The 26,585-nt window shown below is 30.9% G+C and overlaps 2 protein-coding genes across 2 annotated transcripts; both read left to right on the top strand.

Annotated features, from left to right (window-relative positions):
- Nucleotides 1-12,407, top strand: Rsod (superoxide dismutase family protein Rsod). The gene is made up of 11 exons (XM_075292954.1): nt 1-362; nt 464-763; nt 4,303-4,897; nt 4,959-6,005; nt 6,066-6,237; nt 6,297-6,767; nt 6,824-6,958; nt 8,547-8,631; nt 8,722-8,911; nt 11,529-11,809; nt 12,159-12,407. The coding sequence occupies exons 1-11, from the start codon at nt 257-259 to the stop codon at nt 12,269-12,271; spliced, it is 3,495 nt and encodes a 1,164-aa protein (XP_075149069.1). The 5' UTR covers nt 1-256; the 3' UTR covers nt 12,272-12,407.
- A 1,849-nt stretch (nt 12,408-14,256) lies between these two features.
- On the top strand, nt 14,257-25,938 carry VhaAC45RP (VhaAC45-related protein). Its single transcript, XM_075292938.1, has 4 exons — nt 14,257-14,697; nt 14,808-15,048; nt 21,929-22,296; nt 25,571-25,938. Exons 1-4 carry the CDS (start codon nt 14,380-14,382, stop codon nt 25,778-25,780), a joined length of 1,137 nt encoding a protein of 378 aa, XP_075149053.1. The 5' UTR covers nt 14,257-14,379; the 3' UTR covers nt 25,781-25,938.
- The last annotated feature ends 647 nt before the right edge of the window (nt 25,939-26,585 follow it).

Genomic DNA, 26,585 nt, shown 5'->3' with positions numbered 1-26,585 from the left:
GAGTTTGGACAATCATTGAAGACGGCGATTTCTTTTACCATGGCTCGGACATTTTGCTGACGTTAAAACAATAACCCCCCCCACGCCCTCTCTTATTCACAAGAAACTTAAAGAGTGATAGGAAAATACATGTGAAAAAAATATTTTTATAAAACAATGGCAAAATGTGAAAGTGAAAACCGAATTCTTCTATAATTAAGAGAGAAAAAACGCAATCAATGAAAATTGTTTTTATAACAAATTACTACGTTACTAAATGAAAAAAATAGTTAAACAACTATTAAAAGCAAAAATGTTTAACACCATAATCCATCGACATTTCTTTGTCTTTGTCTTGCTAAGTGTTGCGTCACAATGTTCGGGTATGTAGACCATCAGATCCACTACAAAAAAAGGCAAAAAACCCGGTATAGCTAAGGTGATTCATTGGATTTCTTTTCTCATTATTGTGATTTTGATATAGGACAACATTTAATTGCTTACCTATCCCAGCATGGTCTTCATGGAGAAATAACTTTTCGTCAAGTGAATACCAGTCATGTGGAAATTATATCGGAATTGGAAACAACACTCCAATTTCCCGATCAGGTGTGGAGTTGGTCGGTGCGTAAATTTCCCGTTGATTACACCAACACTGATACAAACGAACGTTGCGAATTGCAACGTTTAGGTGAACAAGTTCTGACATTTGACGATGATTTGGAATATATCATAATGCCCGGAAATGAATCTGCGACATGGTATAAGGAAATGCAATTGATAGGTAAGTATATGGGTGTGTTGATTATGAATTTCAAACTTTGAATCGAGTTTTTCGATTTGCATAGAAATTCTATGGTAGATTTTGGAGCATGACCCATTACAAATACTCAGTTTAGGGGTCACCAAGAAAATTTTCGTACAGGGGTTAACATTTTCCCCTGTATGGGGACTTTACAATGAGGCTGTTATGTATTGCAGCATTTTCATTTCTAAACCGCTCGTCTGATAGCTGATAGTTAATTTTATTGTTTACATTCTTACAAAAGCATTTCGATCTATTGCCTTCAGAAATAATGTCACTCGTGATGGCATTGAAGTCTGATGGTAAAATTGATTTATATTCGACTATAAAACCACAAGTCACTATCGTTAGAGCATTTATATGTGAATAAATAATTTATTTATCATACAATCACTCCTTATCGTACTATTGTGTAGTGTTGCTTCGTGCCCAGAAATGATCCGAAATGTTAAGGCCAGTTTTGATCGAGATCCACGCCGCAGTAGTAGAAAACTTGTTCGTGAGCTTAACATATCGCGGGAACGGACGCAATACATATTTAAAAATGAGCTTCAACTAAAGTCATTGAATTTTCAAAATGCACAAAAGCTCACTGATGCACAAAGAAGTATAAAAGGCCCTATTTTCGGCCGAGTCGAATCTTAAATTCCCACCACCAACGCATATAAAAAATCTCTTCATAATGGATTGTGATATATAGTATATTTGTAATATCACGACATTTTCAGCTGCTAGGGACATTGTTATGGACAATTGAGCCATGGATTTGGCATAAAGTGAATTTGATGGAAAATATCCCTCTCTCAAGAAAATCGAATGAAAATATCACATTCCACATTATAAATTATGTAAATTTATAAATTGGATGGTCATTGATCGAAATGGATAATTTTATTCAGTCCATATGGAGTCTATATCAAAAAGAAAATCAAAATATTAATGATTTTATTTCTTGTATGTCCAAAAACCAATTGGTGACATGTTAGGAACAAATTGATGTTCCTATTGGTCCAAGAAGTCGAATCGGGAGATTGATCTATAAAGGAGTTATATCGAAACATTGATAACCATAAAATATATTTGGTATAAAGGGTGATACGGTCAAAATTTGGTCAATATAAACTTGACGTATTTCTTTCAATTTTGCATTTGAAAAACCTGAACACCCCTCATTTTGAAGGTGTGTGTGTGTAGAATGTTGTTCCTATTTTGATTTTGGAATTCACTCTTCAGTTGTCAAAATGCCGTCCAAGCAAGAAGAGCAGCGTATCAAAATTTTGCTCCATACCCTTAACAGGTCAAAAATTTCCTATAGAAATAAAATTTTTACAACATTTTCTATAGAAATAAAATTTTGAAAAATTTTTTTATAGAAATCAATTTTTGAAAAAATTTCTATAGAAATAAAATGTTGACAAAATTTTTATAGAGTTACAATTTTGACAAAATTTTCTATACATATGAAATTTTGACAAAGTTTTATATAGAAATAAAGTGTTGACAAAATTGTTTATAGAAATACAATTTAGACAACATTTTCTATAGAAATAAAATATTGATAAAAATGTCTATAGAAATAAAATCTTAAAAATTTATAAATTTCTATAAAAATAAAATATTGACAAAAATTTTCTATAGAAATTAAATTTTTACAAAATCTTCTATAGAAATAAAATATTGACAAAAATGTCTATAGAAATAAAATGTTGATAAAATTTTCTATAGAAATGAAATTTTGACAAAATTTTCTATACAAATAAAATTTTGACAAAATTTCCTATAGAAATAAAATTTTGACAAAATTTCCTATAGAAATAAAATTTTGAAAAAATTTTCTTTTGAAAAAAAATGTTGACAAAATTTTCTATAGAAATGAAGTTATGACAGAATTTTCTATAGAAATAAAATTTTGACAAAATTTTCTATAGAAATCAAATTTTGCCAAAATTTTCTATAGAAATCAAATTTAGACAAAAATTTCTATAGAAATACAATTTTGACAAAAATTTCTATAAAAATAAAATTTTATCAAAATTGTCTATAGAAATAAAATTTTGACAAAAATTTCTATAGAAATACAATTTTGACAAAAATTTCTATAGAAATAAAATTTTGACAAAATTTTCTATAGAAATCAAATTTTGACAAAAATTTCTATAGAAATACAATTTTGACAAAAATTTCTATAGAAATACAATTTTGACAAAATTTTCTATAGAAATCAAATTTTGACAAAAATTTCTATAAAAATACAATTTTGACAAAAATTTCTATAGAAATACAATTTTGACAAAAATTTCTATAGAAATACAATTTTGACAAAAATTTCTATAGAAATACAATTTTGAAAAAATTTTCTATAGAAAAAAAATATTGAAAAAATTTTCTATAGAAATAAATAATTGACAAAATTTTCTATAGCAATAAAATTTTGACAACATTTTTTATAGAAATAAAATTTTACAATTTTGGGATTATTTGTTTGGCTTGAGGTCATGGACTAATGAAAAATGCTGGTGTTAATGTTTTTCATTACTTTTTAATGAAATATTGCTGTTCTCGGATATTTCGATACTCCATCGGTGATCATCTTCAGCGAGATATAATATTTTACAAAGTAATAGACTTTCTCCTTACAATGCTCATATCTAACTGATGTAAAATTCCAAAGGTCAATTAACAAAACTAGAAATAAAATTTTGACAAAATTTTCTATAGAAATACAATTTTGACAAAATTTTCTATAGAAATACAATTTTGACAAAATTTTCTTTAGAAATACAATTTTGACAAAATTTTCTATAGAAATACAATTTTGACAAAATTTTCCGTAGAAATACAATTTTTTACGAAATTTTCTATAGAAATAAAATTTTGACAAAAATTGCTATAGAAATACAATTTTGACAAAATTTTCTATAGAAATAAAATTTTGACAATATTTTCCTATAGAAATAAAATTTTGTCAAAAATGTATGTAGAAATAAAATTTTGAAAAAGAAAATTCTTATAGATATACAATTTTTACAAAATTTTCTATAGAAATAAAATGTTCAGAAAAATTTCTATAGAAATAAAATTTTGTAAAAATGTCTATAGAAATAATATTTTGAGAAATTTTTTTATATAAATAAAATTTGGTATTTTTGGTACAATTTTCTTCAACTTTCGGCAGAGTATTTTTGGATTGAGTGGCAACCATGGCAGACAATCATTTTGACCGCAGACTTTAAACAGGTATCAGCACCATCGCACTCAGCATGCGCCAATCAAGATTTGCTTTAAAATGAGTTTTTTTCTCTTGATTTCTATGCCGCAATGGCCACCAAAGTCTTCGGATCTCAATCCGTTGCATTACGCTTCAGCCTCAACTTCATCTATCCATGACATCAATTGACCAAATATCATTTTTATTCTTTATGTTCCACATAGAATATATAAGGGCGATTATTATACACCATGTTATCCTACTCTCTCCCGTTTTTATTTTTTTATTTTTGCAAACTTTTCTATCACAGGACCAAAAGGAATATGGGGCAAATCTCTTGTGCTAACAGAGTTATCACGAAATGTACGAGTATGTGCTACTATTACCACTATACAAATGTCTGTAGAACATGTGGCGGAGGCCCGTTTTAATACACCTATCGCCGGATCTGTATACTTTCGATGGCTAGCTCCCACAGATGAAGCAGCTGGTGATACTTTAATCTATTCCGATCTCTATCACATACAATCACAGCCTACAAATTCCGATGCGCATGAACCAATGACAAAACATCGTTGGAAAATTTTTGTTACCGACATTCTAAAATTTGATCATCATCGTACGGAGGATAATTGTAATTTTCTTCAATTGGTATTTGATCCTGCCGGAGAGGGTGAAGGTAATGGCATTGGTGATTTGGATAATCGTTTGGGTAAACTTCGAGTGGCTAAGAATGCTTTGAGATCAACACAGCGTGTGGTTTTTCGAGATGAAAAATTGGCATTGTTACCTTCGGATTTGACCATACCACATAGGACATTGTATTTGGTATTGTTTGAGGATCAACATCCCGATAATTTTTTGGCCTGTACACAAATACGAAGAGTTAAGCCTTTGACTTACAAGTAAGTGGAAATTATCGGGATTTTTACTACATTTTTACCAATATTTTTTCTTTCATTTCAGGTCAATTCTGAACCATGCTGGTATTAAGGGAGAAATTACCATGACCCAGCGATCTAAGTTTGATCCCACATTTTTGAATTTTACCATTAATACAGTGGGTCAATATGCTCAACATGTTGCCAAGAAATTTGCTGAAGATGTTTCAAGTTTTCGTATCCACCAAATTCCTCCCGTGCCTCTTAAATTGGGTCTAGCGGATTATTGTGCTTCGACGGGAGATGTTTATAATCCAAGGGAGATAGAAAAGGATAAAATACCTCCCGCTGGTTATGGTACTCAAGATCAGTATCCTATTGGTGATATAAGTGGCAAATTGCAGAGTCGTAATAAAAATTATTATCATCATTACTTTTTACCTGGAGCTAGTTCGGAGTTGAATGGCTTGTATTGGGATATCTTCCTACCACTCCAAGGTCTAGAAAGTGTAGCCCATCGCAGTATGGTTATATCACAATTCAATCGGACAAATGTGGAAAATATTACGGAAATGCTATGGGATTGTGGCAACATCAATCAATACGAGACAAATGGTATCTATCAAAAGCCCATGTTTACTGCTCAGGTCCTTTTCCGTTATCCAATTGTGGGAAGAGTGCTTTTCCGTCAGCCCTCTGAGGAACCTTGGCAGGATACCACAGTGATATTTGAATATATGATACATGCTGATGGTTCGACACAAAATAATACATTTGCTCATCGTTGGGCAGTTCATAGTAGTGCCCCGGGCAAGGATTTCTATGATTGGCAAAATCGTTGTATATCCACCGGAGGTGTTTTCAATCCTTACAAAGTTGATTGGGGTAATCGTACGGTAGATGATTACTGTAGTGCCCGAATACCAGCTATGTGTAGAGTAGGAGCTTTAGATATTCGTATGGGCACATTGAATATTGCGGGTAGTAAACGTAATGCTCAGGAGATAAGTCGGCGAATATTTACCGATACAAATCTTCCATTATCGGGAAGACATAATATTTTGGGCAAATCTTTGGTAATCTATGATGATTTTGGACCCAAGGCTAGAGGAGAGAGATTGGCCTGCTCAATGTGAGTTGAAATTCGATTGTTAACATCTATAGCTCATTTAAATTTGTATATATTTTACAGAATTAATGGTCACTTTCGTCGCAAGGTGGTGGCTAAAGAATGGTTTGGCAATGGTGATGATGTCAATGTAATTGGCAAGGTAGAGATAACCCAACAATCAGAATATGATGTCAGCAATGTTGAGGTTCAATTTAAGGGTTTGGAACAGAATAGTGGTTATCACATACATATGGTAAGTCCAGCAAAAATTGTATACATAATCCATTAATCTCTACTCAATTTCCTTTTTAGACTCCTGTTGAGAATAATTTGGCTTTTCCCTGTGAAGATACCACTCTCTATGGCCATTTCAATCCTTTTCATGTCAATCCAAAAACTTCACCACCACCTCGACAGGGCAGTACAGAACAATATGAAGTGGGCGATTTAAGTGGGAAATTTGGAACTTTGGATTCGTTGGCCCAATATGAGGATGCCTTCAATGACACTCAATTACCTTTATTTGGTGTCAACAGCATTATTGGACGTTCAGTGGTGATACATAAGAAGAAACGAAATGCCCGCTGGGCTTGTAGTACTCTGGAAAGGGGTTATTCACCCCACGAAGCTCGTGAAATACGAGCCATTGCTTCTTTCCATCATCCTACTGGTTATGCTTATGGCTATGTTAAAATGACTCAATTGATACACAATGATGGTAGTCAATCGGATACTGTGCTTGAGGTGAAATTAAGACATCCCGGTAAAAATGATAGGAATATGGTATATAAATCTGCGAAAAGAGTTGAAAAATATTTTATTAATTTCCAATTTTATAGACCCGAAATCATAATTGGCAAATCTTTGTTAACCCTGTGGGTGTTGATGCCGCTGTTAAGCCCACAAATACCAGATGTGTAGCTGGAGGTTATGTTTGGAATCCATATTTTACTCAATTAGCGGACCCATTAAATGTAAGTACATTTGCTTCATGTGATATGGCATGGTTCAGTAGGTAAGAAAGACTTAAGAGGCAAGCTAGATCTAATAATTGAAAAACTCAGGACACAAAACGAAGGCATGAATGCTTAAAAAAAGACTTAAGCGACGTACGTAAATGTGTAGGCAAGAAAGACTTAAGACATAAGCTAATAATTAAAATACATATACGTATATATATATAGTTTAGAAAGACTTAAGACACAGCCGAGATCTTATAATTGAAAGACTCACAACACAAAAAGAAGGCTTGAATATTTAAAAAGACTTAAGACACATACGTAAAAAAGACTTAAGACATAAGCTAGATATAATAATTAAAAGACTTAAGACTCAAAAAGAAGGCTTGAAATATATACGTAAATATATAGGTAGGACAGACTTAAGACACAAGCTATCTTATATTTGAACGACTCTGAACACAAAAAGAAGGCTTGAATATTTAAGACACGTACGTAAATGTATTGACAAGAAAAACTTAAATGTAAGTACATGCTTCATGTTATATGACATGGTTCAGTAGGTAAGAAAGACTTAAGAGGTAAGATATATTCGAATAGTGGAAACTTCTTCAATAGTTATGGGAATAGCCATTTTCTATTATTATATTAATGAAATGCAAATACTCGTTATTTCACGTTCGGGACCGATCAATTGACCGCTTAGATCGTTTTAAAGATCATAGCTACACAAACAAGCCCACTTGGATTGATGCATAGGAGGATACCTTTTAAGAATTTATTCGTGAGATACCGGCTGAAATGTTGGAAAGAGTATGCCGAAAATGCTGATGGACCATTTAAAGTGCAGTAGTGGTCAACATTTGCATGAAATGTTACTATGTTAAACAAAATTCGTATTTTGAAGACATGAAATTTTTGGCCTCACGACAATATTTTTTTCCTATAGCTTTAAAAAATCAACCTTTTGTTGTAACGATAATCTAAAACGCTAACATGTTTTATATATGGGTATATATCTAGTTGGTATACACAGAAAAGGATTTTGCCCTTACTTTAATGACTTTGGTATTGATTCTGAAACAAAGAAGCGAGTATTACACTAGTATAAATTTAAGATGCACTTTTTTTTAGGTTTTAAGAATTTACTATTTTTTCATCGTGTAGAATTTATAAGCGTCGAAGGCCTTCATAAGTTTGTCTCCTATTTTGGACTCTTTGATTTATAATTAAGATACAAAAAATCATCGAATATAAAGACAATTTCATTGATGTTGATGATCGTTTCAGATTTAGCCAAGTTCATCGGAGTTCGACGAAATTTTCTTTTACCTAAAGATACCGGTTTTAATGTCGAATCTCCAAAATCTAAGGATAAAACGCCTCCAATGAAAAGTGGTCAAGTCAAGTAAAAAAACCTTCGTATCATAGGAATCTATGCTACTCAAAAATTAAATTCAAACTTTAAAGTTATGAAATGTTTGTACTTACGACAATATTTTTTCAGTGTAAGGTTTAATGTACTGGACTTTATAATAATCCTTTCTCACTTGTTAATCTAAGTCTTGTAATTTTAAAATTATCGTATACATTTAATTTTCAGCGTGACTTATATGAATTCGAATGTGGACCTGATAATCCTTTACGCTGTTATGTTGGTGATGTGGGTGCACGATTAGGAACAATAGGTAATACAAGAACCTAATAAATCAATGTGTTTATTTTTTAAACGTTTGTGTTTGAACGCAAACATTCTTTTATATTTTCAATTTTCATAGATCTTGGAGCGGAACGTACTGTGTATTCAGATCCAAATTTCCCTCTAGAAGGTCCAGTTGGAGCTATAGGACGTTCTTTGGTGATATTTGGACCAGACTATTCGGGAGAAAGATTTGCTTGTGCCAATATTGAACCAGATCACAATGTGATTAAATATATTAATTTACAAAAACCTCCGCGATTTGTGGTGTAAGTATTGAGAAATATAATAACTACACAGAAAGAAATACAACTAAAATATATATATTTTTTCTTTTTCAATAACAGACAAAAAATTTTGTTTTCTAATTCAATCACGTAGTTCTTTTATCCTATTAAAATTTTTAATTGAAATGTCTTCAATCACAAAAATGATAGTATCAATTACAGTTTTAATTGGGTATAAAAATACTTTGTTAAAAATTTAATTGATTTCATTGCAAATTTCAATTAATTTTTGAATTGATTCAATTAAAAATTTAAGTGATGCTGATTGCAATGGAGTATTTTTGATTTAAAAACTTAACTTGTTTTAATCACTTTCTTTTAACTTTGTGTTTTTACTTTGATTAAAAGATTGATTGATTGAATTAAATTTTTAATGAAAAAAAAATCCATCACCTTTTTTAACTGACTTAGTCTTCCGGGTTTGATCAAAAAGTTAATCGTATTAATTAATTTATTAATTGAACATTTTTTCAACTTCAATCAATTTTTTAATTTAAAATAGTTTTGTGATATTTTTTTTCAGCACACAAAAAAAAATCATTCAATCACGAAATTAATTTTTTAATTGAAATGTCTTCAACCATGAAAATGATAGTATCAATCACAGTTTTAATTGCACATTAAAAAAATACTTTATTAAAAAATTAATTGATCTTATATTCAAATTTCAATTATTTTTTAAATGATTCAATTAAAAATTTAATTGATATTAATTGCGAAACTCAATTATTATATCCTCCACCATAGGATGGGGGTATATTAACTTTGTCATTCCGTTTGTAACACATCGAAATATTGCTCTAAGACCCCATAAAGTATATATATTCTGGGTCGTGGTGAAATTCTGAGTCGATCTGAGAATGTCCGTCCGTCCGTCCGTCTGTTGAAATCACGCTAACTTCCGAACGAAACAAGCTATCGGCTTGAAACTTGGCACAAGTAGTTGTTATTGATGTAGGTCGGATGGTATTGCAAATGAGCCATATCGGTCCACTTTTACGTATAGCCCCCATATAAACGGACCCCCAAATTTGACTTGCAGACCCTCTAAGAGAAGCAAATTTCATCCGATCCGGTTGAAATTTGGTACATGGTGTTAGAATATAGTCTCTAATGACCATGCAAAAATTGGTCCACATCGGTGCATAAATATATTTAGCCCCATATAAACCGATCACCAGATTTGATCTCCGGAGCCTCTTGGAAGACCAAAATTCATCTGATTCAGTTTATATTTGGTACGTGGTGTTAATATATGGCCTCAAACACCCATGCAAAAATTGGTCGAAATCGGTCCATAATTATATATAGCCCCCATATAAACCGATCCCCAGATTTGACTTCCGGTGCCTTTTGGAGAAGCAAAATTCATCCGATCTGATTGAAATTTGGTACGTGGTTTTACTATATGATATTTAACAACCATTCCAAAAGTGGTCCATATCACTCCATAATCATATATAGCCCCAATATAAACCGATCCCGAGATTTGGTTTTGGAACCTCTTGGAGGAGCAAATTTCATCCGAGTCAGTTGAAATTTGGTACATTGTGCTAGTATATGGTCGTTAACAACCATGCCTAGCTAGGTCCATATCGGTCTATAGTTATATGTAGCCCTCAGATAAATCGATCCCAATTACACAAAAATTGGTCCATATCAAGTTCATAATTGTATATAGCCCCCATATAAGCGACCCCCATATGTCAATTCTGGCTCCCTACGTACCGTGCAAAAGTCCATATCGATTCGTAATTATTTGTAGAGTTACCTACACATACCTTTTTTGTCTAATATATACAACGTATGGACTAACTCACAATTTAGAAAACGATTTAAGATACCACAATCCAAGTAATTCGATGGTGGATGACAGTCTTTCGTAGAAGTTTCTACGCAATCCATGGTGGAGGGTACATAAGATTCGGCCTGGCCGAACTTACGGCCATATATACTTGTTTTTTTATTCGAAACGTAAATATGTTCAATTACATTCTTAATTCACTTACCCCCATTTTCATGAAGCTCCGTTAGTGCTGCGTTAGCTAACTAATTTTTAAACCGATCTATGGACATATCTGTCATCTTGTCTATACATTCTATATGCCAGTTAGGAGCTTAACTGTTAGAAATTTTTCAGTTAAAGTTAACTGGAGAAAAGATATTTGCAATTTACTTTCTGTTAACTGGCAGTTAAAGCCTAACGGAGCTACATGAAAATGGCCGTTAGTGTTTTAAGTTTTATTACAAAATTGTTTGCAATCAACTTTTAGCTATTATTTTTTTTAAATTGATTAATTTATTAATTGAAAAAAATTTCAACTTCAATAAACTTTTTAATTGGAACTATTTTGGTGATATTTTTTCTGTATGTGTAAAATCTTAATTGCATTTGAAAAAATATGCATATTTATTGATTCAACTAATTTTTTTATCAAGACAAAAATCAATCTCATAAATTAACTGAATCATTTAAATTTTTAAATGGATTAATTATTTTGTAATTCATCATTTATTCAATTACAATTAAAAATTAATTTATATCAATTAATGTCATTATCCTAAAAATATTTTTTTTTCATGTATACTTCCATTTCAGAGCTCAATTTTTGGATGAATTACGTTCGGTTATGGGTATTCCGGAATGGATGTTGGATGTAGATGCGCGTAGAACTAAAGAATTACATGGTGGTTCGTGTATTCAAATGATTATACACTTTAAAGGACCCATAGCACATCGCCTAGAATTGGATATGTCCAGACTGATAGCTGCCGGAAGGTTAGATGCACCCAGTTTGTATATACCAGGATATGTGAATACAAAACGAAAAGCAACTATTTCATATCGAACATGTGGTGTTAGGGATCGAAATGAAAATCGTAAGTAATATACACACAAAAATTTTTTTTTTATTCAATCACGAAATTAATTGATCTTATTAATTTTTAGTTGAAATGTCTTCAATCACAGAAATTATATAATCAATTAAAAAATTAATTGAAGGTCAATTGATCCAATTAAAAAATTAATTGATACTATTATTTTTGTGATTGATTTTTGTTTCAATTAAAAAATTTGTTGAATTAATTAAATTTTTAATTGAATATTTTTTAAAACTCAATTAAAATTTTAATTGGAAAATTTTTCGTGAAATTTAGTGTAGGCTAAATTAATCTTGATGTACTATATAATTGTCAGTTGTTAATATTATGTTACCTTTAATTGCAGGCAATAAATTACAGAAAGGTGGATTCTCAGGTGACACACAATTGCAAGGCAATGTGGGTTTATTGCTATTGTTAACCACAGCATCGTTAAGGTTTTTTGTAAATATTATTTAGTTTTAAGTGTTTGTTAAAATGCATTTGAAAATGTATTTGAAATGAAATTTAAGAACAAAAATATCTAAAGTGATTGTTATTTGCTTACATAATTCTTTTAATACTCAATGATCAATAAATTAATTTATAATAATAATTATGCAAATATCTTTAACCACCAAAACTATTTTGGTTTACAATTTCGCAAATTCTCCAAAATCTTCATCCCTCCATATAATTTAAACTCCAAAGAGTTATAAATTGAAATTTTAAGTTTCCAACCTGATGAACAAAGAATTCAATCCTTCTTAGAGAAAACTATTTATTTACTTATTTATAATCTATATTATTTATAATCATAAAAATTTTGAAAATAAACGAAAATATAGGTGCTAACATAAGTTTTCGACATGTTACAGAAAATTACAGTACACACACTGAAAAAAATATTTTCAGAGGCCAAAGATTTAATGTCTTTAAAATAAGAATGCGCATTTCTCTCATATAAAGACAAAAAAAAAAAACTTTTCAATAAAGTCCTTTTGTCTTTATAGTTAAGTGTTTCGACTTAAAATTTGGTATCCCAGCATGAATGAAATTTTCTTTTTACTAAGGTCAACATGACTTTAATACTTCGGAAAAAAATCTTTAAAATTAGTGACATCGTCTTAAAATATGTTGACTTTTTTGGATATAAAGCTAAAAAACGTTTAAAAATAGGTGACGTTTTTCAACACTTTATCGACGATTTTATATACGATTAAAAAAACCGAAAAAACGAATAAATTATAAGTTGCTCCCTACAATCAAGTACTCTACAGCCTTAAACAATGGCGTTATCATCCTAAAATTTGTCATAGGTTCGGTTTTTATTTGCAGGCAAGTCAAGTTCGATGATGGGCTATATCGGTCCAAGATTTCTGTATAGTCCCCATATAAACCGACGTCCCGATTTGGGGTCTTGGACTAATAGAAACCGAAGTTTTATACAATTAGTCTGAAATTAGAAATCTAAAGGTATTTTAGGACCATAAAGATGTGTTCTGAAAATGGTGATTATCGATTAGATGTGCAATTATGCTTTATCGGTAGATACACAGAAAAAAATTTCCGTAGTTAAACTAACGCTAAATTTAACTTATTTTTATTGGAAAAAAATTATTTGCTAGATGTTAAATTTTATTAGTTTTTCTGAAATTTTCCACAACTTAATGAAATTTTACTTTTTTTAAGTATGCCTCAAAAATTTTATGAACTAAATGTGGGTATAAAGTTCAATGAACGTACACATAAGTTCAATATGAACTAAAGCAAAAGAAGATTTTCGTACGATTCCCAAAAATAGTAAGAATGAACTACTGTATGGTTAAAATAGTAATGGTTTGGCGCCAATGATTTTCTTCTTTACTTTTAATTTCTTTAATTTCGTGAACTGCAGTTAAAAAGTACAATAGGGCATTAAATTTTCTTGGTTTTAACAACGCTTTGTGGAAATCTCAAAATGTGGAGTAAATTTTAGTTCAATTTTCGTGCGAAGTTGTTCATTCTTCCTACAAAACAGTTTACTTTTTTTCGGTGCGTGAACTTCGTATGAACTAAAGACATTTTTGCAATTTTTAACTCCAATTTTTTCATTCAAATTTCGAAATTTTCTTTAACTAGTGAAAAAAACTAATTTTGTCTAATACATTTTCTTGAATTTGTCGCAAAATATTTACTTATTTTTGTGAAGTCCTGCGTTTCTAATACGGTTTAGTTAATATTTTCTACAATTAACTAAAATTTTCTGAGTGTAACGATAACAATTCCCACATTGTCAATGGCATGCGCAATTTTTTACCAGCTGATAACGGAACCATAATGAAAATTCACCCTTATCAATGACACTAGAGCAGCTGTAGTGAAAATCACGAACAGCTGCTTTGTTTGGGCAAACTCATTAACCACCCCCTGTCAGATATGAGAGAGCCACTAAATGTCATTGATTTTCACAGAATACTGTTATACATTTTTGCATTTATCCTTGTTCACTTCAACGTCACTAGTGTCGGTCATATTTTCTTCGAGGACATTTGCAAGGGGAAAAATTCTTCGTTTTTTTGGAACAAAGTGAAGTGGAGCAGAAAATAATGAAATTATTTTATTTTACCTTAGTGCTAGGATTAGTAACACTATCGTCAGCAAATATCAATGGTCCCTATCTTCTTTGGGGTCATGCCAATGTGGTAAACCTGCAACCTCAAGCACTGGTCGAAGCCAGTGAAAGTGATTTTTCCAATCTATTTCGTGATGCAAAGGCTATTGTGATATTTGTTCGCAACAATACCAGACGTTTGGATGCTCAAAAATATCCCAAATTTCATCAACTGATTAGGGATAATTCTTGGTCGTATTTACCTCAGCACTCTCTGCTGGCAGATCCTTTCAATTATAATGCTAATATTGAGGTATGAAGAATTTTTTCTTTCATCAATGTGTGTATAACATGGAATGTATCTTGGTGGTGTATGTGTTCGTGTGTGTGTGCGTTTGCTTTTCTATGAAAATTCGTTTTTAGGTTATAAATTTAAGTGGTCCTGTTGAGGAAAGTGATTCGGAAATTGTTGGAGGATTTGCTGATGCCCTATCCATTTATGGTGAAGGTGAAGTTCTAGGAATTCTAGCTAGCCGTGAAGAGGAAGCTCATTTCATTGCCAAACGTGAAGCCGGTGAGGGAGAAGGCGATGCTGGTATTAGTACTACATCCTCCCCACCTGGCCCTGAAGAAACTGAGGATAGTTACATTTTTGTAGCAAGTGGTAAGTGGTATAACAGTTGAGAAATTTATTTTTTGTTTTCATTCTTTTATTATGTTTTTTTACTCGTAACTTGACGATTGAGCTGAATCTTATATAGCCTCCAGAATGGAGTTGAATAGTAAGGACAAGTTTCAGAAAATCGTTTATAGTTTGAATAATTTGGACTAACAAGTTAAAAATCAATGACATCCATTGATAAAAGGGTTTTACAAAACAATTGATTCGAAAGTAGTGCAATTGTGGATCCTCTACACACCCAGAGAAGAAATATGATCACTTCAAACATGTTTTAAGAGCAAAATGTTATTTTTTAGGTATTGACCATGTAACATAGTTTTCGCAACCATATTATTTTCTCGGAAATCATGTATCCGATTTCGGCAAGCAGGTTATATTTGACGAAAAAATAATATTTTAGTGACAAACGTATTACATGGTCACCATACAAAAATAACATTTTGCTCTTGAGACATGTTTGAGGTGATCATATTCCTTCTCTGCAATGAATTTTACATGATCTTATCAAAGGATGGAATTACTCAAACTCCCCATTTCTTTCCATTTCTCCTTTAAGTCATGTCTTGAAAATTATGTTAATTTAAATTTGGAATTATTATATTTCCTTGACTTCAAAAAAAAAAAGTTTTGCGTACCTTAGTTAAATGAACTAAAACAAGTATATACGGCCGTAAGTTCGGCCAGGCCGAAGCTTATGTACACTCCACCATGGATTGCGTAGAAACTTCTACTGAAGACTGTCATCCACAAAAGCTTCCTAACACCGTAATATATACAACATAGTCCATACGAGGTATATATTAGACTAAAAAGGCCGATTAAGTACGTATATAATTAAGTTTAAAGTTTCTATTGTGATAACATTTTGACAAAATAAAATTTTGACAACATTTCTATAGAAATAAAATTTGGAAAAAACTTTCTATAGAAATAAAATTTGGAAAAAATTTTCTATAGAAATAAAATTTGGACAAAATTTTCTATAGAAATAAAATTTTGACAAAATTTTCTATAGAAATAACATTTTGACAATGTTTTCTATAAAAATAAAATTTTGGTAGATTATTTTTGGCTCGAGTGGCAACCATGATTATGAACCGATATGGACCAATTTTTGCGTGATTGGGTATCGGCTATATATAACTATAGACCGATACGGACCAATTTTGGCATGGTTATTAGCGGCCTTATACTAACACCACGTTGCAAATTTCAACCGGATCGGATGAATTTTGCTCCTCCAAGAGGCTCCGGAGATCACAACTGGGGAACGGTTTATATGGGGGCTATATATAATTATGGACCGATATGGACCAATTCTTGCATGGTTGTTAGAGACCATATACTAACACCACGTACCAAATTTCAACCGGATCGGATGAATTTTGCTCCTCTAAGAGGCTCCGGAGGTCAAATCTGGGGATGGTTTTATATGGGGGCTATATATAATTATGGGGCGATGTGAACCAATTTTTGCATGGTCATTAGAGAACATATACCAACATCATGTACCAAATTTCAGCCGGATCGGATGAAATTTGGTTTTCTTAGAGGCTCCGCAAGCCAAATCGGGGGATGGGTTTATATGGGGGCTATATATAATTATGGACCGATGTGGGCCAATTTTTGCATGGTTGTTAGAGACCATATACTAACACCATGTACCAAATTTCAGCAGGATCAGATGAAATTTACTTCTCTTAGAGCAATCGCAAGCCAAATTTGGTGGTCCGTTTATATGGGGGCTATATGTAAAAGTGAACCGATATGGACCAATTTTTGCATGGTTATTAGAGACCATATACTAACACCATGTACCAAATTTCAGCCGGATGGGATGCAATTTGCTTCTCTTAGAGCAATTGCAAGCCAAATTTGAGGGTCCGTTTATATGGGGGCTATACGTAAAAGTGGACCGATATGGCCCATTTGCAATACCATCTGGCCTACATCAATAACAACTACTTGTGCAAAGTTTCAAGTCGATAGATTGTTTCGTTCGGAAGTTAGCGTGATTTCAACAGAGGGACGGACATGCTCAGATCGACTTAGGATTTCACCACGACCCAGAATATATATACTTTATGGGGTCTTAGAGCAATATGTCGAAGTGTTACAAACGGAATGACAAAGTTAATATACCCCCATCCTATGGTGGAGGGTATAAAAAAGTTTTGCGTACCTTAGATAAATGAACTAAAAAAAGTGGTAAACATGCTACACAAATGTACCATAAAGGTTTACTAAATTCGTACTTACCACAAAATATTCCAGAATTTCTTAAAATTTCTAAATTTTACCTCAATTAAGACCATCTTGAAATGCATACAACACTAAAGATATTTTTGCAATTTTTAATTCCAAGCTTTTCCGTCAAACTAGGAAATTTTCTTTAAAAAAATTATGGCTAATAAAATTCTTGAACATGTCGAAAAATATTTACTTATTTTTGTGATACCGGCGGTTGTAATACAGTTTAGTTACAAATCTCCAAAATTTTCTTTCTTAATGGATTCACTGGAATCTCCTCCATGCCATTTTTGGTTGACTCGTTCCGAGTTCTGTATTGTGAGTCTGGGCTTTGCCCAGGTCTTCAATATTGTCTGTAGGACATTTTCCCAATAATATTCGGCAGTTCTTTTGACCCTACACAAAAAAACATATCACCGAAATTTCTCCAATTAAAATGTTAATTTAATCTGAGAATTTTTTCTATTAAAAACTAGTTGATACAATCATTTTTTTAATTTTTGGATTGAATCTATTAAAAAATTAATTGGTTTTTCAATCAACATCAATTAACGTTTTAATTGAATCAATTAAAAAATTAATTGAAATTTTGAAATCAAATCAATTAATTTGTTTTTAATTTTTATTTTTAATTAATTTTTTAATCAAATATTTTTATGTAAATTTAAAACTGTGATTAATACCATTATTTTCGTAATTGAAGACATTTCAATCATAGAATTAATTGGATCAATTTAGAAAATTTTTGTTTGTGTATACGGTCGATGAATACGGGCGGGGAGCGACCATCAGCCATTTTGGCGGCCACACCATTACCACCTGCGGCTGGGGAGTTCTGGTGGTCAATCGAAGACCGATATGGACCTAGTTAGGCATGGTTGTTAACTAGCACAATGTACGAAATTTTAACTGACTCGGATGAAATTTGCTCCTCCAAGAGGCTCCAAAACCAAATCTGGGGATCGGTTTATATGGGGGCTATATATAATTATGGACCGATTGGACCAATTTTTGCATGGGTGTTTGAGGTCATATATTAACACCACGTACCAAATTTCAACTTAATCAGATGAATTTTGGTCTTCCAAGAGGCTCCGGAGGTCAAATCTCGTGATCGGTTTATATGGGGGCTATATATAAGTATGGACCGATTTCGACCAATTTTTGCATGGGTGTTTTAGGCCATATATTAACATCACGTACCAAATTTCAACTGAATCCGATGAACTTTGGTCTTCCAAGAGGCTCCGGAGGTCAAATCTCGTGATTGGTTTATAAGGGGGCTATATATAATTATGGACCGATGTGGACCAATTTTTGCACGGTCATTAGAGACCATATACTAACACCATGTAGCAATTTTCAGCCGGATCGGATGAAATTTGCTTCCCTTAGTGGTTCCGCAAGCCAAATCGAGGGATCGGTTTATATGGGGGCTATATATAATTATGGACCGATGTGGACCAATTTTTGGTTGTTAGAGACCATATACTAACACCATGTACCAAATTTCAGGCGGATTGGATGAAATTTTCTTCTCTTAGAGGCTTCGCAAGCCAAATCTGGGGATCGGTTTATATGGGGGATATATATGATTATGGACCGATGTGGACCAATTTTTGCATGGTTGATAAAGACCATATACTAACACCATGTACCTAATTTAAGCCGGATAGGATGAAATTTGCTTCTCCTAGAGGGTCTGCAAGCCAAATTTTGGGGTCCGTTTATATGGGGGCTTTACGTAAAAGTGGACCGATATGGCCCATTTGCAACCATCCGACCTACATCAATAACAACTACTTGTGCCAAGTTTCAAGTCGATAGCTTGTTTCGTTCGGAAGTTAGCGTGATTTCAACAGACGGACGGACGGACGGACATGCTCAGATCGACTCACAATTTCACCACGACCCAGAATATATATACTTTATGGGGTCTTAGAGCAATATTTTGATGTGTTACAAACGGAATGACATAGTTAATATACCCCCATCCTACGGTGGAGGGTATAAAAATAATCTACTTAAATTTGGAGAAAATTTTACCAAAAAACTACCAAACAAAGAATCTTATTTTGTCTACATTTTATTTCCATAAAAAATGTTGTCAAAATTTTATTTCTATAGAAAATTTTGTCAAAATTTCATTTCTATAGAAAAATTTTGTCAAAATTTTATTTCTATAGAAAATTTTGCTATAATTTTATTTGTAGAGAAATTTTATAAAAATTTTATTTCTATAGAAATTTTGTCAATATTTTTCTATAAAAAATTTTGTCAAAATTTTATTTCTACAGATATTTTATAAATTGTTTTTCTATAGGAAATTTTATTAAAATTTAATTTTTTTGTAGAAAATTCTGTCAAAATTTATTTCTGTAGACATTTGGTCAATTTTTTCTGTATAAAATCTTTTCAAAATGTCATATTTATACCCTGCGCCACATATATCTTTCGCCCGATGTGGAACAGGGTATTATAAGTTAGTGCATATGTTTGTAACACCCAGAAGGAGACGAGATAGACACATGGTGTCTTTGGAAATAATGCTCAGGGTGGGTCCCTGAGTCGATATAACCATGTCCGTCTGTCCGTCTGTCTGTGAACACATTTTTGTGATCAAATTCTAGGTCGCAATTTAAGCCCAATCGCCTTCAAATTTGGCACATGTTCCTAATTTGGGTCAGAATAGAACGCTATAGATCTTGGAAGAAATCGGTTCAGATTTAGATATAGCTCCCATATATATCTTTCGCCCGATATGCACTAATATGGACCCAGCAGCCAATGTTTTATACCGATTTGCTTGAAATTTTGTACAAACATAACACTTAGTCGTATAGTCAAGTGTGCAAAATTTGATTGAAATGGGTTCAGATTTAGATACAGCTCCCATATATATCTTTCGCCCGATATGGACTTATATGGCCCCAGAAGCCAGATTTTTGGCCGAATTTGGTTGAAATATTGCACTAGGAGTACAATTAGTAGTATAGTTAAGTGTGCAAAATTTGATTGAAATCGGTTCAGATTTAGATATAGCTCCCATATATATCTTTCGCCCGATATGGACTAATATAGTCCTAAAAGCCAGAGTTTTGGCCCAATTTGGTTGAAATTTTGCATAGGGAGTAGATTTAGCATTGTAGCTATGCGTGCCAAATTTGGTTGAAATCGATTCAGATTTAGATATAGCTCCCATATATATCTTTCGCCCGATATGCACCTATAGGGACCCAGAAGCCAGAGTTTTATCCCGATTAGCTTGAAATTGTGCACAAGGAATACAAGTGGTAGTATAGTCATGTGTGCAAAATTTGATTGAAATCGGTTCAGATTTAGATATAGCTCCCATATATATGTTTTTCTGATTTCGACAAAAATGGTCAAAATACCAACATTTTCCTTGTAAAATCGCCACTGCTTAGTCGAAAAGTTGTAAAAATGACTCTAATTTTCCTATACTTCTAATACGTATATATCGAGCGATAAATCATAAATAAGCTTTTGCGAAGTTTCCTTAAAATTGCTTCAGATTTAAATGTTTCCCATATTTTTTTTTACTAACATTGTGTTCCGCCCTAGTGCATTAGCCGACTTAAATTTTGAGTCTATAGATTTTGTAGAAGTCTATCAAATTCTGTCCAGATCGAGTGATTTATAAATGTATGTATTTGGGACAAACCTTTATACATAGCACCCAACACATTTGACGGATGTGATATGGTATCGAAAATTTTGATCTACAAAGTGGTGCAGGGTATAATATAGTCGGTCCCGCCCGACTTTAGACTTTCCTTACTTGTTTTTTACTAACATTGTGTTCCACCCTAGTGCATTAGCCGACTTAAATTTTTAGTCTATGGATTTTGTAGAAGTCTATCAAATTCTGTCCAGATCGAGTGATATTTAAATGTATGTATTTGGGAAAAACCTTTATATATAGCACGGATGTGATATGGTATCGAAAATTTTGATCTACAAAGTGGTGCAGGGTATAATATATATTAGTCAGCCCCGCCCGACTTTAGACTTTCCTTACTTGTTTTTTTTTTTTATAGAAAATACTGTCAAAATTTTATTTCTCTGCACATATTGTCAATTTTTTTCTATAGAAAATTTTGTCAAGATTTTATTTCTAGAGAAATTTGTATCAAAGTTTTATTTCTATAGAAATTGTATCAAATGTACAGGAAATTTTGTCAAAATTTAGCTTCTATAGAAATTTTTTTAAAAAATTTATTTCTGTGGAAAATTTTAGGTACTTACTCTTAGTTGGAGAGGAGTATTTTGGGAAATCTTCCAAACCATCTACCATATTTGGTTATGATTATTAGAGAATTTTCCAAAAACTGTATCCAGATATTTCAAAAGTACTCCTACACATAAGTTTGACACTCATTTTTGGCAAATCTTCCTAGTGTGAACCTATCCTTAGATGTAACATATTTACCGATATTCTGATTTTGTTCTTGAGAATTATGAATATCAATTTTTCACCGAGTTTTTATTTAGATTCGCTGAAATACTACATAGTCTATCGATTCGTTCGATAAAACAAAAATTAATGTTGCTACGATTTATTATATTATACTGGTTTTATCACTTTCAGGACAAAAAGCTGTTCTTCATGTCAATTCAGCACCTGAGTTGACCATCAATCAGACGAAACTTATTCTAAAAGAACACAACAAGGAAATCACATTCGATGATCAAAGATCCAAAGGTTATGGTCGTTTAAGTATAATTTTTAAAGTTGACGAGGAAAAGGTTACGCTGCGTTTTAATTTCACTCTGAAATATGGAACATGGGCAATGAAAGCTGTTGAAGTCCGTTACAAAGATAACGAAACTGTACTCAAAGTGGTTGGTGGAACTTATGATGTACCTTCGGCACCATTGAAATTTTCATATCGATGCTCGTCGAGACATTTAATGTTCACAAATGGAAATGACACCTTGCAGATACGAGATTATCAGGTAATATATTGATTTTGAAATTTTGAATCATTTTTAGAAAATAATCAAAACGGTATTTTGGTAATTATGAAATTGATACATTTACCGATTTTAAATGGACCGCATATACTATAAACTAGAACGATGAGGTGAATTCAGGAATAGTCTCAAAATATAGATTTCGATTTGTTGTTGTTATACGAATAAATAAATAAAATTTCATTAAAATTGAATCGACGATAGTTTTTAATTTTCTTCGAGACCATTAATGTTTTTGCTAATAGTATGAAACGTTTCGAAGTTTAACAGAGATTTTTTTGTTGACTCAATTTTGGATCAATTTTAATGATAAATTTTCTTAATATAAGGAATCTTTTTCTACCAGTGAATCATTGTTTTCCTGTCAGATCAATATTGATGGCTATTTGCCCCGTTTTCGATAAATGGGTTCAGATTGCGCTCATTTACCAACCGATCGGCGTCACATTTGCCACAAATTAATCTAATTTACCAACCTTGAAGAGTTTAAATTATGATCGAAATCGGTTCAGATTTACATATAGTTCCCATATACGTATATATCGCCCGATTTTCCCAAATTTGGTCATAAGTCCCTTATTTATCAACCGATCGTACTCAAAGTGGGCTTACTCTAATCTTCTATTGTATTAACCATATGTGCAAAAAATCATGGAAATGGGTTCATATTCAAATACAGCTCCCATATATATATATATATATATATATATATATATATATATATATATATATATATATATATATATATATATATATATATATATATATATATATATATATATATATATATATATATATATATATATATATATATATATATATATATATATATATATATATATATATATATATATATATATATATATATGTATCGCCCGATTTTCCAAAAGTTGGTCATAATAGCCTTATTTATTAACCGGTCTCAAATTTAGCTCCCCATTTTCAAAACTTTGCCCTTAATAACCTTTTTTCCCATAATGGTCTCAGTTACGAATTCTATAGGGCTGGTTTAGGGTATGATATAGTCAGCACGGTTGCCACTCGGACCAAAAATAAACTACCAAAATTCGAAAAAAATATTACCAAAAATCTACCAAATTTAAAAATCTTAATTTGAAGCTTTGCATCAAATTTTTGTAGAAAATGTTTTTTCACAGAAAATTAAAAAAAATATTTTTATGGAAAATTTTGTTTCTATAGAAAATTTTGTCAAAATTTTATTTCTATAGAATATTTAGTCAAAATTTTATTTCTATTGAAATTTTTGTCAAAACTTTATTTTATAGAAAATTTTGTTAAAATTTTATTTCCATACAAAATTTTGTTAAAATTTGCCACTCGGACCAAAAATAAACTACCAAAATTCGAAGAAAATATTACCAAATTTAAAAAATCTTAATTTGAAGCTTCGCATCAAATTTTTGTAGAAAATGTATTTTCACAGCAAATGAAAAAAAATATTTTTATGGAAAATTTTGTTTCTATAGAAAATTTTGTCAAAATTTTATTTCTATAGAATATTTAGTGAAATTTTTATTTCTATAGAAATTTTTGTTAAAACTTTATTTTATAGAAAATTTTGTTAAAATTTTATTTCCATAGAAAATTTTGTTAAAATTTTATTTCTATAGAAAATTTTGCCAAAATTTTATTTCTATAGACACTTTTGTCAAAGTTTTATTTCTGTAGACAATTTTTTCAAAGATTTTATTTCTATAAAAAATTTTGTCAAAATGTTATTTCTATAGAAAATTTTGTCAAATTTTTTTTCTATAGAAAATTTTGTCAACATTTTATTTCTATAGGAAATTTTGTCAAAATTTTATTTCTATAGAAAATTTTGTCAAAATTTTATTTCTATAGAAAACTGTGTCTAAATTTTATTTAAAAAAATGTCAAAATTTTATTTCTATAAAAAAATTTGTCAAAATTTTATTTCTATAGAAAACTTTGTCAAAATGGACAAAAGTTTCTACAGAAATAATAATTTGACAAAATTTTATATAGAAATAAAATTTGGACAATATTTTCTATAGAAATATAATTTTGACAAAATTTTTGACAAAAGTTTCTTTGGAAATAAAATTTTGACAAAATTTTCTAAAGAAATAAAATTTTGAACAAATATTCTATAGAAATACCAAAATTAAAAAATCTTAATTTGAAGCTTTGCATCAAATTTTTATAGAAAATGAGTTTTCACAGAAAATTAAAAAAATTATTTTAATGGAAAATTTTGTACCTATAGAAAATTTTGTTAACATTTTATTTCTATAGAATATTTAGTCAAAACTTTATTTCTATAAAAAATTTTGTCAACATTTTATTTCTATAGGTAATTTTGTCAACATTTTATTTCTATAGGTAATTTTGTCAAAATATTATTTCTATAGGAAATTTTGTCGAAATTTTATTTCTAAAGAAAATTTTATCAAAATTTTATTTCTATGGAAAACTGTGTCTAAATTTGATTTCAAAAAAAAAATTGTCAAAATTTTATTTCTATAGAAAACTTTGTTATATTTTATTTCTATCGAAAATTTTGTCAAAATTTTATTTTTATAGAAAATTTTGTCAAAATTGGCAATAGTTTCTTCAGAAATAATACTTTGACAAAATTTTATATAGAAATAAAATTTAGACAATATTTTCTATAGAAACAAAATTTTGACAAAATTTTTGATAGAAAAAAAAATTGTCAATAAATTTTCTATAGAAATAAAATTTTGACCAAATATTCTATAGAAATAAAATTTTGACAAAACTTTTTATAGAAATAAAATTTTACAAAATTTTCTATAGAAATAAAATTTAGACAAAATTTTCTATTGAAATAAAATTTTGACAAAATTGTATTACCATAGAAATAAAATTGTATTTAAATAAAAATTTTTATTCTATAAAAAAAAAAATTAGACCAAATTTGAATTCTATTTAACTCTATAATACAGTAAAAAATCTACCATTTTTGTTAGGAATCTACCGACTGTAGCAACCATGATAGTCTGTCCCAAATTAAAGAATAATAAATTTTCTTTAATTTGACAAAAAATATTTGCTTATTTGTATTATATTGTATTTTGTTAAAAATTTTCTAAACAATACTTACATTATTTTTCATGGTTAATTTTTGTTTTTTGTTTTTGATGTATAAAATATTTTATATAGTCTATATAGAATATTTGGTCCAGACCAGCACACCGCCGTTCCACGATTTAAAATTTTTACTAACTTATTGCTTTGTCCTCTTTTCTAGGTACAACCTTGGCTGGAAGGTGCCTCCAAATTCGGTGATGTCTATGACTGTGTAGGTTTCACCACAGCACCCATATGGGCCGGTGTACTGGTGACCCTATTCCTTTGTGGAATTCTATCCATTGGAATTTTGGCATTGATGGATATTAAAACACCCAATCGTTTTGAAAGTTCACGCAGCAAACAATTGACCTTTACTGTACAGGAGTAAAGGCCTAAATTGTCCTGAGACAAATAAAAGTCTACGTCTACGAAAAAAATGTTTGTTCCCATGATAGTGGGCATAATAAAACCGTTACTATTATTGGCATTGGCAGTGCAAATATTTCTAATACAATCTTTGTTCATTTGTATAATATTATATATCTATTTATGTTGTTTCTATTAGTGAAATTAACCAGAAGCCACCCAAACAAACAAAACTGAAACTCCCCAATTGTATTGGAAACGGAAATAGCCCAAAAGCAATTACAACTACAATAAAAAGAAAACAGTTTCAACTCAATATGTTGCTAATTAAAATATAAAAACAAAACAAAAACTAATACTCATATTAAAAAACCAAACAAAAATCCAAAAAAAAAACTTATCAATAGATGGACTCAAATGATTTTTTTGTTGCGAATAGATTTTTGATAGCTTAAGCTGAGTTGTGAAGCTATGCCCCCTCATAGAGCTTTGCTAAAACAAAATCGACCAGAAATACAGTGAACTCCCTCAAACTTGGACACTCTAAAAACCTGACATCTTCAAAAGTGGACAATTGGTGTGAGACTTTTGCTATAGTGGACAAAATTTACAAAACCATGGGTGTCCATTTTTGGGAGGTTTCACTGCACAAAGAGATTTGCACACTAATAAGACCCCAGCATACATTATTCCATTCCAACGAAAGAAGAGAAGTTTTGGGTGTTGTTTTTTTTGGTTGTTTGCTACCTTTCAGTTGATGAGTTGTTTTTTTTTTCTTCTGATGCTGATTTTTTCTTTACCATCCAGCTTCTTAAAAATTTTACTTT

Source organism: Haematobia irritans, chromosome 1 (assembly GCF_050003625.1).
Source record: "Haematobia irritans isolate KBUSLIRL chromosome 1, ASM5000362v1, whole genome shotgun sequence".
Classification (NCBI taxonomy): domain Eukaryota; kingdom Metazoa; phylum Arthropoda; class Insecta; order Diptera; family Muscidae; genus Haematobia; species Haematobia irritans.
The sequence above is the reverse complement of the archived record's forward strand: the minus strand, read 5'-3'. Positions and strand labels throughout refer to the sequence as shown.